The 13,218-nt window shown below is 53.1% G+C and overlaps 1 protein-coding gene across 1 annotated transcript in view; it reads right to left on the reverse strand.

Moving 5' to 3' along the window:
* Positions 1–124: 124 nt before the first annotated feature.
* Positions 125–13,218, reverse strand: part of PCSK7 (proprotein convertase subtilisin/kexin type 7) — a 29,781-nt gene continuing 16,687 nt past the window's right edge. The window contains exons 9-16 of the mRNA XM_010830392.1: positions 12,294–12,461; positions 11,763–11,870; positions 11,262–11,364; positions 3,887–4,043; positions 3,131–3,225; positions 2,061–2,154; positions 1,745–1,862; positions 125–1,487 (exon numbers count right to left, since the gene is read on the reverse strand). Of these exons, the coding sequence (XP_010828694.1) occupies positions 1,125–1,487; positions 1,745–1,862; positions 2,061–2,154; positions 3,131–3,225; positions 3,887–4,043; positions 11,262–11,364; positions 11,763–11,870; positions 12,294–12,461 (1,206 nt within the window). The 3' untranslated portion in view covers positions 125–1,124. The remainder of the gene's footprint in view (positions 1,488–1,744; positions 1,863–2,060; positions 2,155–3,130; positions 3,226–3,886; positions 4,044–11,261; positions 11,365–11,762; positions 11,871–12,293; positions 12,462–13,218) is intronic.

Below are 13,218 nucleotides of genomic sequence, written 5' to 3' on the forward strand. Positions count from 1 at the left end.
TTCCACGATTTCAGGGGGTGGAAGAGGGGCATGGACGACAGTTCTGAAGGGAAAGAGGGGCAGCTTGGTGACTTGTGTTAGCTTTGGCTAGGTGGTCGAAAGGAGTGGGCATAGGGCGACACTGTGTGGAAGGAAGGTTTTTATTTTGGAAAAGCTGTGCAGAAAAAATTCAACAAAATGTTGCTGTGGAAAGAGAAAACCAAATCGTAAGCATTAAAAAAAACAAAGTTCCAAAAAACCAACTCGCTCAGAGGGGAGGAGGCCAAGAATGGGAGGAAGTCGCAGCCTGCCAGGCAGCCGGCCGGCCTCCGGTGGGCACGGCCATTTCCCTGAGTACTTTGCAGAGGAAGATGGGGTGGCAGACCTGCTGAAGATGCCCCAGTAGAGCGGCCTGGGCCTGGGGGCCGTGCCCATCCACAGCCCCGCCAGGTGCATTGTACTGGTCCTTCAGGACAAAGGGGTCAGGGGCGTGCTCAAGGTGGGCTTCTGCTGATCAGGGCTGATGCAGGCAGCTGCTTTCAGGGCACATGTGCTGAGTTAGGGGCTGACTGCCAAACCAACATGGCCAAGTCCAAGGCTGAGGCTGGACGGTGAGGGGCAGAGAGGAAAGGGCTGCCGTTTCTGTCCCCGGGGTCGTTAAACAGACAGGCGTATCTGGGGGCTCTTTCCAGCTTCCACCCCTAAGCCCTCTTCCCAAGGGACCCCAGTGACATTTCTGCTGAGATGCTCTTCTGGCCATGTGTGCTGAGGGCCTGGGTGACCCACACTGCTGGCCTGCCCTGGAGAAGCAAGGAGAAGCACACTGCTGGCCTGCCCTGGAGAAGCAAGCCCTAGTCCGTCGTCTGAGACCTTCTCACCAAAAGCTCCTACTCTGTTGGAGGAAGGCTCCACGACTGTTGCCAGCCTGTTCTCTGGCACTGCTGCTCTGCTGACTGGACCTTCTGCAGGCCCACGCCCTCCCTGAGCATGGTCTTTAGCCAGAGGGCGTCTTCAGGCCTCTGGTCCCAGCTGGAAGCACCCGGACTGCTTTCTGCCCAGAGCTCCCAGAACTAGGAAGCAGCTTTCCACACTCCTACAGTCTTAGGAAGTGAGAGCCCATCCCACGGTGGCTGTCAGACCCCAGGTCAGCACATCTGCGCCTCCTTCCCCTGCAGCAGGTCTGGGGGCAGGAGCTGAGGGACGTCCAAGGCACCCCTGCTCTGGGACAGGCTCCAGTCCCCCTGATCCAGCAGGTCTGGGGCGTGGAGCCTTGAGGTGGTGGGAGAGCCCTCGCTCTCCAGCCCCACTCCACCTGGATCCTGGCTGCTGCAAAGGGGCATTGATTCTAGTTCTGTCCCTTCCTCCTTGGCTTTCTGGCTTCGCTGGGGCCAGTGGCACGGTCCACTCCGACAAATTGGGCGAAAGGCCACATTCCTCTGGCTCAAGTATACTTCCAGCATGTAGTAAATGGTCCAGAAGACGGTGAAGCAGCCAATCAGCACCAGGGTCTGGGGGAAAGGCAAGAACCTATGTAGGGCTGCTCTCCCGGAAGCCTGCAGCCTTTCTCAGCCCAGAACAGTGGGCTCAGAGAGTCTCTCTCCTTCTGGGGGTTGCCTCTCCCACCCCCAAGCCACACCCTCTGTCCCCCGCTACAAGAGAGTTAGCCAGGAAAATGGGGACCCAGGTCTGCCCAATGCATCGCTCCCAAGATGCCTTGAGTCACCCACCGAGGACAACACCCCAGGGCACCCCTGCCTGCCCGCACCTTGAGAGTGTTGGGGGTGATGGTATAACCGTCTTCCTCGGGGATGTTCAGCCCAGGTGGGCAGGGCAGCGTGAAGCCGTCGTGCAGGTATTTCCCACTCATGGCACTTTCTAGCAGCCTGTGGAGCAGAGAGGAGACAACGATGCCCCACTCAGCCTGGTTCCTCTACTCGCCTGCCTTGCCCATCCTCCCGCCTGCCAGCTGGACAGGGCGAGGTCCCACAGCAAACGGGACACAGGAAGCGGAGCTCCCTAGGTGGCCTCCCCATCCTCCACCCCCAAGTCCCCAGCCCTCTGACGCCCACGGCTACACCTACCTCTGTCTGTCTCTGATGTCTACTGGACTCCACACAGAGCCATACAGGGTGAGCTGCCATTGCCGGAGGACGCCGGCCTGGGATGTCTCGTCTCCTAGGGCAGCAAGCAGGGTAGTCCGTGAGCCTGGCCTCACGGCTGGCCAGATGGCAGAAGGCCCGCCCGCCCTGCCACCCAGAGGGACTCAGACCGCATGGGTGGGCAGCCACAGTCATCTAACTCTGTCCCACTGACCCCGGGGTTCTGCAGACCTGCCTCTCGGGTGCTCTTGGGAATGGAAAGGGGAGGGTGAAAGGGAGCACTCCAAAGCTAAGAAATTTTTCCTCTTTCATGTTTTAGGGTTTTAGCTGGGATTTTTCTTGGAAAAAAAAAAGTCCTGCTAAATTAAAGGTCTGAAGACCACCTGTCTGGTGAGGTACACCTGAGAGTGAAAGACTCTTTGCGACCCCATGGACTGTACAGTCCGGGGAGTTCTCCAGGCCAGAATACTGGAGTGGGTAGCTGTTCCCTTCTCCAGGGGATCTTCCCAAACCAGGAAATCGAACTGAGGTCTCCTGCATTGCAGGAGGATTCTTTACCAACTGAGCTATGAGGAAAGCCTGATGTATACCTAATTTGGGGGAAATTGGGAGGGTTGGGTTCAGTTTCCAATTTTCTCCTTAAAATACTGTATGATTTCACATATGTTACTTCAAATCTTGGGTGGACCTCAGTTTAAAAAAAAATGGTGAAAATTAGTCCTGCCCTTACCTGCCTACCAGGGCTGGCCGCAGGATGGTTATATGTGAAAGAACTTGAAATGTGGTTTCAACAAGGAATTTGTGTTGCTATCCTGAGGAAAAATGGATCAGTCACTTTGCCAAGGAAGATGAGAGGTAGTATTAATGAACAATTAACGAACAGGTCTCAATGCCCATTCTGTGGACGGGGCATACTTCTTGGCAGCTACCCTTATGGTCCGATGGCACCTAGGTGTTCCACCTGGGACACTCTCTGTGGGGACTCTGAGATCCAGAGGAACGGACGACACTCGTGAAAGGCGGGGCCCTGGCCGGGAGGCAGGCAAGCTTACCTACGTCCCTGATGACGAGTCTGTAGGTCCCTTTCGCCCTCTCCCCCCAGCACCGCACCGTGGAGAAGGTCCAGTCATTGAAGCCGTTGGGATCCCTGGGGCAAGGACACAGGAGACAGAGGAAGGTGTGGAGCGGGGAATTGACCCCTTTGCCCAGGAGCACTTTCTTACTGTAGTAGCAGCTATGGTCTGAGCTACAGCCAATCAGGAGGGTGCCACAAGGGGCCCTCAAGTGCTGGCCCTTGCCCCGGGATGATCTCAGGAGCTGAGGGGCGGGCACGTGTCAACGTGGTGAACTGGAAAAAGCAAACGTGGAGAGCACACCGACCAGCTTGGGAGTCCCGTAGATCTAGGCTCACTGTTACTCTCTCAGGCGCTTACTAGGCCTCTGACTTGTTTCCTCACTTGTAAGAGGAGGTTACAAAGTCTACTCTCCATCGTCTTTCTCTTGGTCGTGCAGAGCGGTAGGTGGGATCTAGTTCTCTGACCAGGAATTGAACCCAGGCCCCCTGCACTGGGAGCACAGAGTCTTAGCCACTGGACTGCCAGGGAAGTCCCTCTGCATCGTTCTTACAAGGACTGAAGAAAACATTCGTAAAGTGCGGTGCCGAGCACGCTGTAAGCACTTGAACAAAGCAGGTCACAAAGCCAACGCCAGGGGAGTTTAGGACAGGGCGAGTGTCTCCTCCCAGATCTTTTCCTGGACAAGGCCCTCACTGCAAAAAGAGCTCAGAAGGTAGGGGCACAAGTACGTACGAGTCCAAGCTGCGGGGGGCGCCGATAAGGGACATCATGCCACTGGGGCAAAAGAGCTTCACTTCCAAGCTGCCACGTCGTGGGTGGGTGATGGAGACAGTCACGGCCACGTGCTCCAGGGTCTTCAGCCCCGACATGTCCAGGTCCATCCTGCTGACTGTGGGAAGTCAGGCTGGGCAGCTGGGAAACCAGCCCCACAGATACTTACGCCCTCACTTCACCCCACCAAACACAAAGGCGTATACAAGTACCTTCGGCAACCCTGACTGAACCTTGTGTACACTAGGAAAGGGAGTGCCCTTGCTGATTTCAAGTTTATAATTTAGAGTCCAGTCGGGAAGGCAACACATAACCAAGACACAAGACAAGAAACAAACGGAGCCATTTCCAACGTTCATTCATTCAAAAAATAATTTCCTCAGTACCTTCTACATTTCAGGCACCGTACTAGACACTGGGAATGTAAAGATAAGTTGGATATGGCCTCTGCCTTCTACCTGCAAGTGGAAAATGACGTCATATGAGGTCCACATAACTGATGCCAGAACAGAGATGAGGCAGACAGGTTTAGGCCTCAGTTGTGAGACACACTCTGAGGAAGGGAGTAAGATTGGTAGAGAGTACTGGTAGAGGTACTCTAGAAGGGAAAACGGCACACATACAGGCAGAGGTAGAAATGACCAAGTTTCATGTTGAAGGAAACACATGTTTTGGGGGGGAAAAAAAAAACACTACTGAAGTGATGGGCTTCCCTGGTGGTCCACTGGTTAAGAATCCATCTGCCAATGCAGGGGACACAGGTTTGATGCCTGGTCCAGGAAGAGTCCACATTCTGTGGCGCAACCAAGCCCGTGCGCCACAACTACTGAGCCCAAGCACTAAAACTACTGAAGCCTGTGCACCTAGAGCCTGTGCTCCGCAACGAGAGAAGCCACTGCGATGAGAAGCCCGTGCACCGCAACGAAGAGCAGCCCTGCTTGGCACAACCAGAGAAACGCTGGCACACAGGAATGAAGACCCCATAGAGCCAAAAATACACAAACAAAAGATGAGTTATGCATTCAAAAAAACGAACAACAACAAAAATCCACCATACTAGTGATGTGAACAAACTTCAGCGACATTGTACTGAAGGGAAAAAAGCCAATATCGAAAGGACACACAGCGCAGGATTTCACTTACATAATACTCATGAGTAACACTACCTGTAGATGGACAACAGGTGAGTGGCTGCCAGGCGCTAGGGGTGGGGCAGAGGGTCGGGTGTGGCCGTAAGGGGTGACAGGAGTCCTGGGATGGGACGGCTCTCGATACTGATTGTGGTGGTGGTTACACAAGACTGCACGTGGTAAAGCTGCACAGACACACTCACACACATACACACTCACAGAGAATCTATGTCTAACTGGTAAAATCTGAATAAGTTCTATGAATTGGACCAGTATCATTTTCTTGGCTTTCCTATTGTTCTAGTCTAAGACATTTAACACCAGGAGAAGAGCGCATAGGACTTCCCTGAACAGTTCTTTGCACCCTCCTGTCAATCTACAATTATTTCAAAATAAAAAGTTAAAAAAACAAACTAGTGAAGTATTAGACTCAGTTGAGGAATATTAAGAAATTAGGCTGCGATGAGAAATGACTCTTTCCAAGACAACTTTTCTTCCATTAATTCAGGCCAACAGGCAAAGCACAGAGCAACACCCAATTCTACAGATGAAGAAGCTCAGAGAGGAGGTGAGAGACGACGGGCACGGAACCTCGGATGGGAAAGGCTTTAACATTTTTATTTTAAACAAGCAACTGCGAACTATTAGAGATTACTGTGCAAGGATGGAGTTTTTTTTAAAAAGTGTTAAAGGGAGGTTACTCCTAACAGCTGTGGGTAGGCTGAATTGGAGTAGAAAGAAGAAACAGGTGACAGGAAGACCAGCTAAAACAGCTGCTTGTAGTCTAGGGGTGAGGCAGTGTCGGCATGGATAGCTGGTCAAAGAAGAAAGAGGGGGGAGTTCCCTGATGGTCCAGTGGTTAGGAATCCGAGTTTTCACTGCTGAGGGCCCAGGTTCAATCCCTGGTCAGGGAACTAAGATCCCAAAAGCCGTGCAGCACAGCCAAGGTAAAAAAGAAGAGAGGGAAGAAAGGGCTCAGGGCTTCCTGTGGCCCCACTGTCTGTCCTTCCTGTTCATCCTGGCCTCCCACTCAGTCCCCCTCTCACTGGGCTCACGTCAGGGAGGAGGGCCACCACCCATTATCAGACAACACCAGTGTTCACGGGTCTACCTGTCCAACGCCATCTCTTCACATCCCTCTCCTTCCTCGACTCCACAGACCTTTCTCCACCTCACGTCAGCACAGACTTCCACGGCCAGACCCCGGGCCTCGTCCTTATCTGGCACTGCTTCACTTCTGAATGGGTCAGTAACTTCCCTTGTGGGATTTATTACGTAAACAACACAAATTAGAACAGTAGTTGAGCAAAAATGAGAACAAAAAAGCTCCTGCAAATTCTTGATGCTGCGTTGGTAAATACGCACTGAGCCTTCTCACTGCGTTTGTCTGTGTGCACGTGTGTCTTTTCTCTCACTCTTGCAACTCATGGAAGCCAATGTTCCGCCTTCCCAGAAAGCAACCAGCTGTCCCTTCGCTTTCTCCGCTACCTTCTTTTTTTGGCTGCACCACGCGGCATGTGAGATCTTAGTTCCCCAACCAGCAATCAAATCCGCACCCCTTGCAGTGGAAGTGTGGAGTCTTAACCATTGGACCATCAACCAGGAAAGTCCCTCCACCACCTTCTCGATTCCTTTATTTTCTTGCTCCTCAAGATATCCGTCAAGCTCCTCTTCCCTAACCGCCTAAGATCCCACAGCTCCTCTCTCCAACATGTTCTTATTTACATTCCCTTGTTTTCTTTTCCTTTCACAGTAACTATCTGGCAAAAGGCCAAAGCCGGATCAGACCAATTATACAGTCTCTTGGCTGGATTTTCTTGCTTACGCCTTTCCCACTACAAAGGAAAAACAAACCCTCTCTCAACTCATCACTTGTGCCTACTAGTGCCAAGAGCCTGGGCTCTGGAGCCACCCAGCCTGGGTTCAAATTCCAGGTCAGCCATTTACTAGCTGTGAGAATTAGTTTCCTTATCTGTAACACGTACCCCTTATATGGTTCATGGTTAATCATTTTAAGATATACCCTCTGTCTCCTGTTTTCTGCTGTACCTGGGGGCTCCGGGCTCAGGAGAATAAACCTCCCAACTCCTGCCTAGATAAGGAAGGGGCCACCACTTGGCTGCTAAGCATGGGAGAAGGCACCCGGGCGTCCACCTTTTAACTGATGCCTAGTTCTATTCTCTTACCTCATCTTTGTCCTCTGAAGTGCATGGGGCCTCCGAGTCCTGAGCCCTTTTTTTGGCCCCATCGCATGGCTTGTGGAATCTTAGTTCCCACACCAGTGAATGAACCTGGGCCCTGGCAATGAAAGCTCAGAGTTCTAACCACTGGGCTGCAGGGAATTCCCAGCCCCGAGTCTCTGGAAATTCTGTGGCATAAACGAGCTTGTTGCCTAGGATCACTCTTGCAGGCATTTGGTTTGCAATTTTCTTAGCCCTGCTCACTTCTCCATTCATGCTCTATCTTCCAAAACCGTACTGCAATCTCTACTTTGCTGTGATCTCTTCTCTCATTCTCCTTGTCCTTGTGCTCATTCCACTTCTATTCCTTTACTCTTACTTTGGTGAGGTTGTACATATGTACATTTATATATGTGAAGTTTACATACATATAAATTTTTACTATGCATGTAGGTGTGCTTAGTCACTCAGTTGTGTCCAACTCTTTGCGACTCCATGGACTGTAGCCCACCAGGCTCCTCTGTCCATGGAATTTTCTAGGTGAGAGTACTGGAGTGGGTTGCCGTTCCCTTCTCTAGTGTACCTTATTGACCCAGGGATTGAACCTGGGTCTCCTGAATTGCAGGCAGATTCTTTACCGTCTGAGCCACCAAGTGACACATTACAAAGCATAATAGAACAGAATAGAATCCTAAAAGAGACCTGAGCGTGCTCGTCTGTGTTAGCATGTGTACAGAGTGGCATGCTATATGCATTCACTTATTGGTGTGTACAGGGACTTGGGTAGCCATGCATGTGAGAACATGAGAATTATGTTATTAGAATTGAGCCAGTATATTAAATGAGTTAACCCTTAGGCCAGTGCTTGGCACATAAAAGGCATTTATCTTTTTTTTGGCTGCGCTGCATGGCATGCAGGATCTTAGTTCCCTGACCAGGGATGAAGCCCGTACCCCCTGCATAAGTGCGGAGTCTTAACCACTGGACCACCAGGGAAGTCCCAGAAGCACTCATCTTAGTTGATGGTGATCATCATATTATTATTTTACCTTTAGCAACATGGGATCTCGTTCAACCACCGCTGAGAAGATCCCAGGGCTTTATTTGCCCATAATCTTACGGAAACTAGAAAAATCTCTATCCTTGTCACTATCCTTGTTTAGGGATCAGAATAAGAGATGTCAATCTAGGAATCATTTGTGGAGAGGTGGCAGCTAAAGCCATAAGTACAACTGGGCCATCGAGGATGAAGACGTACAGGGAGGGTCAAGAACATGGCATGAGTCTCAGAAGGAACTCATGGTTTGGAAGTAGTGAGGTGAGTGAATAGAAAACCAAGTTCCTCAGGCCAGCAGAGGACCATGGAGCAAAGCAGGCCACTGGAGCCACAGGACGAGCTGGGAAGAGGAGATGGAGGAGAGGGAAGGCTGACACTCAGGCCTCGTTAATCCGGTCTGATAACAGGGCTAAGCGTCATCGACCGAGATGAGCTGTGAGCTGGCCCCGGGTCTGAGCCTGAGAGGGGCACCTCAGAGCGATGAAGTAAGTCTTCAGCAGTGGAGAGAGGGTGATATAGGTGAGCAGTTGCTTTGGTTAGTTCATTTGAAAAGGTTACTAGCTGGAGGCAGGCAGGGGCTTAAAGGTGTTTCCTAACAGATGTGCTGAGGGTGTTGGAAGGCAGAAGGAGCAATCAATGGGGAGGGAAAGATCTGGAGCCAGGAAGGAACAGGACTGAAACATGGCTGGCGGGGGATGGTGGTAGCCAGCTGGGGCTGCAAACAAGGATAAAAGGGTATTTGCAAGAGGTGTTCAGGAATCTTCTGTAAATACACACAGGCTCCCTTGTGTTTGAGATCCGCCTCCCAAGCCCCACCCTCTCTCCTGCCCTCCAAAGACATTTCAGACCCAGAGTCAGAGCTAAAGGAACCAAGGGGCCCTCCTGCCAATGGGGAGAAATGACAACCTGTCTTGCTCTAGAGCTGCCCTGCCTGAAGGTGGCACCGGCCACATGTGGCTATTTAAAATCAATTACTGGGACTTCCCTGGTGGCCGAATGGTTAAGAATTTGCCTTGCAATGTAGGGGCCATGCGTTCAATCTCTGGTCGAGGAACTAAGATCCCTCGTGCCATGGAGCAGCTTAGCAGCACAAATAGAGAACATTTCCACCATCATAGAAAGTTCTCTTGGTCACCACTGCTCTAGAGTCTTGGAATTTCACCTCCTTTCCATAACAGGAATATTTACTTCCTTCTATCTTACAAAAAAGTTCACCTGCCAGCCCTTGGACACTGACTTGCCCAGGTCTTGGTGGGAAAGACTATCACTTGGCCATAGGGGAAGAGGTTTGCTGACCGTCCGGGACTGAGTTGCTCAGCTCTACGTGAACTGGACTGACTTCCTGCAGCCTCCAAGAATGCCCATGAGTCTGGACCTTCAGTTCTGTCTGGAGTCACAACAACAGAGAGGAAGACATCTTTGCTGACCCTGGAGATCAGCAGACTGCTGGCTGCCCTCCAAACCCATGAAGGGCTCCATTAGCAAAACTCGCTGAGTCTACCTCCCTTCTCTCTGTCTTTCTCTCCCCTACTCCAACTCCTGCTCTCCTCCTCCCAGGACAATCTGTCCTTCTTTCTCCTGCTTTTTCGTGACAAACAAGTAGTTTCCAGATGCCTCTGTATCGAGGGAAGTTTGTCAGACATGCCGGGGGAACGTCCCTGGTTAGTGGGAGGCAGAGGATGATGAAGTTGAAAAGGACCCTAACCCGCTTCTAAGCTGACTACCTCACTTGATGGATGTGACTGTGGGTTACTGTTAATTAAATGAGAGACAGCAGCTCTGGATAGGAGGTAATAAAAGTTAAAAGATGTACTGTCTCCAAGACATGTGAGTGCAAAGCCCTGAGGTTCCTACTTGAACTGCATTCCTGGGAATGTTCCTACACTCTTCTGCCTTGGCTGATGCTTTATGCCCTTTCCAAGATAGCATTCCTTTTACGGAAAATGCAATGAACCGGGCCCATGGATTTCCTTCCACGTAGAGGGGAAACTGGGCAAGTGCTGGACATGGTTAGGGAGAGAGACAACGGAACTCTTCCCACCCAGGGGAGCAGCCCCAACCCTCCCTTCTACGCTCCCATCTTTGGCCATCCCTCCTTGTGGCCACTGTGCTGGCCTCATCACTTCCTAGGAGGGTGGCAACAGCGAGAACAAAGCTCCACCTGGGTACAAAGCATGACATGCTTCCGACTTTACAAAACACAGTGGAGAACTCTGCTTGTCAAAATTCCTTGAGGAAAAAAAAAATCCCCAAAGAACTGGAGGGATGGAAAACTCTCCAGTGGCAACTCTGGGGAGTCCGCAGAGAGAGGATCCTCTAGCACGGCTGAGTACCCCAGCCCAGCCGCCCTCTTCTCTGGGAAGGGTTTCAACCTCTGGGCTCAACACGAGACCATGTCTCGGACTGCCCACAGACAGCCCTCACCCCTTCAGACAGTCCCATCGCCCCGGGTGGGATGGAGGTGGAGGCGGAGGGAGGACCACTCCAATCTAGAGAGCCCTCTGGGGACTCCTCTGTTCTCCCCCAACAGGTTCCAGCTGATTCTGTAATTAGACAAGCCTGAGAATCAAAGGGAGACATTCCCAGCTCCTTCACTTCATCCAAAGCCCACTGGGCTGCAGAGGATCATCTGGCAAGTTCCTAGCATGGAAGTCAAAGGAACATCTTTCGACTTGTGCCTGTCTCCCCAGGTTCTGGCCCAGCCCTCCCACCAGCCTTCCTAATAGCTTGCTCGGCAGCTCCCTCCCACCACCTGTAACTCAGGAGAAAGGTCTCTCAAGCAGCCAGGGGGCCAGCCAACTCAGAAGCAGCAACATGTCCTAAAATGGTCAAAGAGAACGCCGCAGATCTGGCTGGAGCTCAGCTCCTAAAGGAAGGGGCAGGACCAGCAGGAGGACGAGTCTAACTTCTCCATCACCCCGCCCTGAGCCTCTGGCCTAGGATTAACCCCCTTTCTGCTGACCGCTTACCATTCCACAGCACCTCCAGGGGGCGGGCGGACAGTGGGATCGCCTTGTTCTCTTTCAACACAGGGCTGACGTAGGAAGCTAAGTAAGGGACAGATGTCCAGATCTGTAAAAGGAAGAGGGGGCAGCAAATGAACAAACGGACAGACCTCGCACAGCCAATCTCGCCTACCTGACCCCTAGGGCTGCACTTTTTATTTCTCCCTTAATCATCACTGTCTTTCGCTCTGCAGACAACCTGGACTGCTCCCTACAGCATCACAACACGGAGCCAGGGGACACAGGCAGATGGGGAGCTGACACCCTGAGGGCTCCACGCAACACTGAGGTCTCATTTACTCTCCTGTCAGTTTAAGAAACTTTATAGAGTGTTGAGCCTGCTTCTTCGTGGGTAAAATGGGTCTCGGGTGAATGAACATCTATTAAGCACCTACGACATGACGGGCAGTGTTTCAGGCATTAGGCCCGCCCCCCTCGCCCCCTCCACGCAGGACAGCCATTCACCTTGGCGGCGTTCACAAGTCTCCAAGCGTTGAGCAGGCCGAATCCGTGCTGGTGGCTGTGGCTGAAGCCGGCCTCATTGGTGATCCAGTCCGCGTGGCGGTCCTCGTACTGACAGCACAGGGGTCCTGGTGAGCCTTGCGGAGTTTAGGTTTCCTGACTCACCCTGATGGCTCTTCCAGCCCAGACTCTCCCACAAAGGCTGCTAGGAGGGGACTCCCCGAGGAAAGCTGGGACAAAAGGGCAAAGCCCCGTGATGTCACCAGCCCAACGGCCTGTTTACAGAGGGACCTGGGAGCCCGGCCAGAATGCTCCTTTGCAGGTGAGATGGCCGCAGGACAGGGACAAGTGAATTCAGGTCTGTGGTCTTGGTGGGGTCTCCACACTGCTTCAGTAGGAATGCAACTCTGGGAGACACTGGCACCTAATGCCTGGGACATCTAGAATCTGAACCTCCTGATACCTCCAAGCCCTCGGGACCAAAACTCTGAGGTGGGCCAGGCCAGGCCGTGCATCTGCCTGTGAAGCGCTCACCCGGGTGGCCGTGAAGACGATGATGTGCTGGACGTCACGCCACGTGAGGCAGGGCCGCACCTGCAGCATCAGGGCTATCATGCCAGCCGCTAGGGGCGCGGCGGCCGAGGTCCCTGTGTGGCCCTCGGTGCAGCCGGTGCCCTTCTGAAGGTCCCAGTCGGTGGTCACCTGGGAAGCAGAATGGGGGGGACGGGGGCTGGTTAGGGCCTGCGTTTCCAGGGCAGTGGGGGAGGGGGCAGGGCAGGGCCTCAGAGCCAGCGAGCCTCCCGGGGACCTCTGCGTCTGGCCGGTCAGGAGGAAGGAGATTCTTCATCCTCCTGGGCCTTACAGGAGAACCTCTGGAGAGCTGAGAAAAACCAGTTACTCTGAGGGTCTTGGCTGCAGTGGCGTGGAAAGGAGGTGGAGAGGGGAAAGGCCTCATGTGTCCTGATTCCTGCTCAGCTGATGATCCCTTCCCCAATCCCCCCGCCCCTGCAGCCGTGGAGACAGAGGAGCGGCCGGGGAGCTCCAGGGCCCCCAGCTGGAGCTGGAACAACAGTGACGGCAGCGGGCGAGGAGCTCTGGCTTGGCAGCTCAGAGACGGGGCTGGCCTGATGTCAGGGTGAACACAGGGAGTGTGTCCCAGGGAGAGGACAGCGTCCCCCCTCGCCCACTGGTGGGCTCAGCATGGGCGGAGCATCTGCTCCAGGGAGGATGAGAATGTGGAAAGAACTGGATGCCAGACAGGTGCCGTGTCCCTCCCCCTCTCACCTCCCACCTCAGGACTGCAGGTAGAGAAGGGGGACCTGAGGCACTTGGCCCTGAGGAGGGAGGTGGCCCACCCTGGCCTGTGGCGATCGATGGGCCAGGCCACCTCCCTCCTCAGGGCCAAGTGCCTCAGGTCCCCCTTCTCTACCTGCAGTCCTGAGGTGGGAGGTGAGAGGGG

This window comes from Bison bison, unplaced genomic scaffold (genome assembly GCF_000754665.1).
Source record: "Bison bison bison isolate TAMUID 2011002044 unplaced genomic scaffold, Bison_UMD1.0 scf7180017864518, whole genome shotgun sequence".
Lineage (NCBI taxonomy): Eukaryota > Metazoa > Chordata > Mammalia > Artiodactyla > Bovidae > Bison > Bison bison.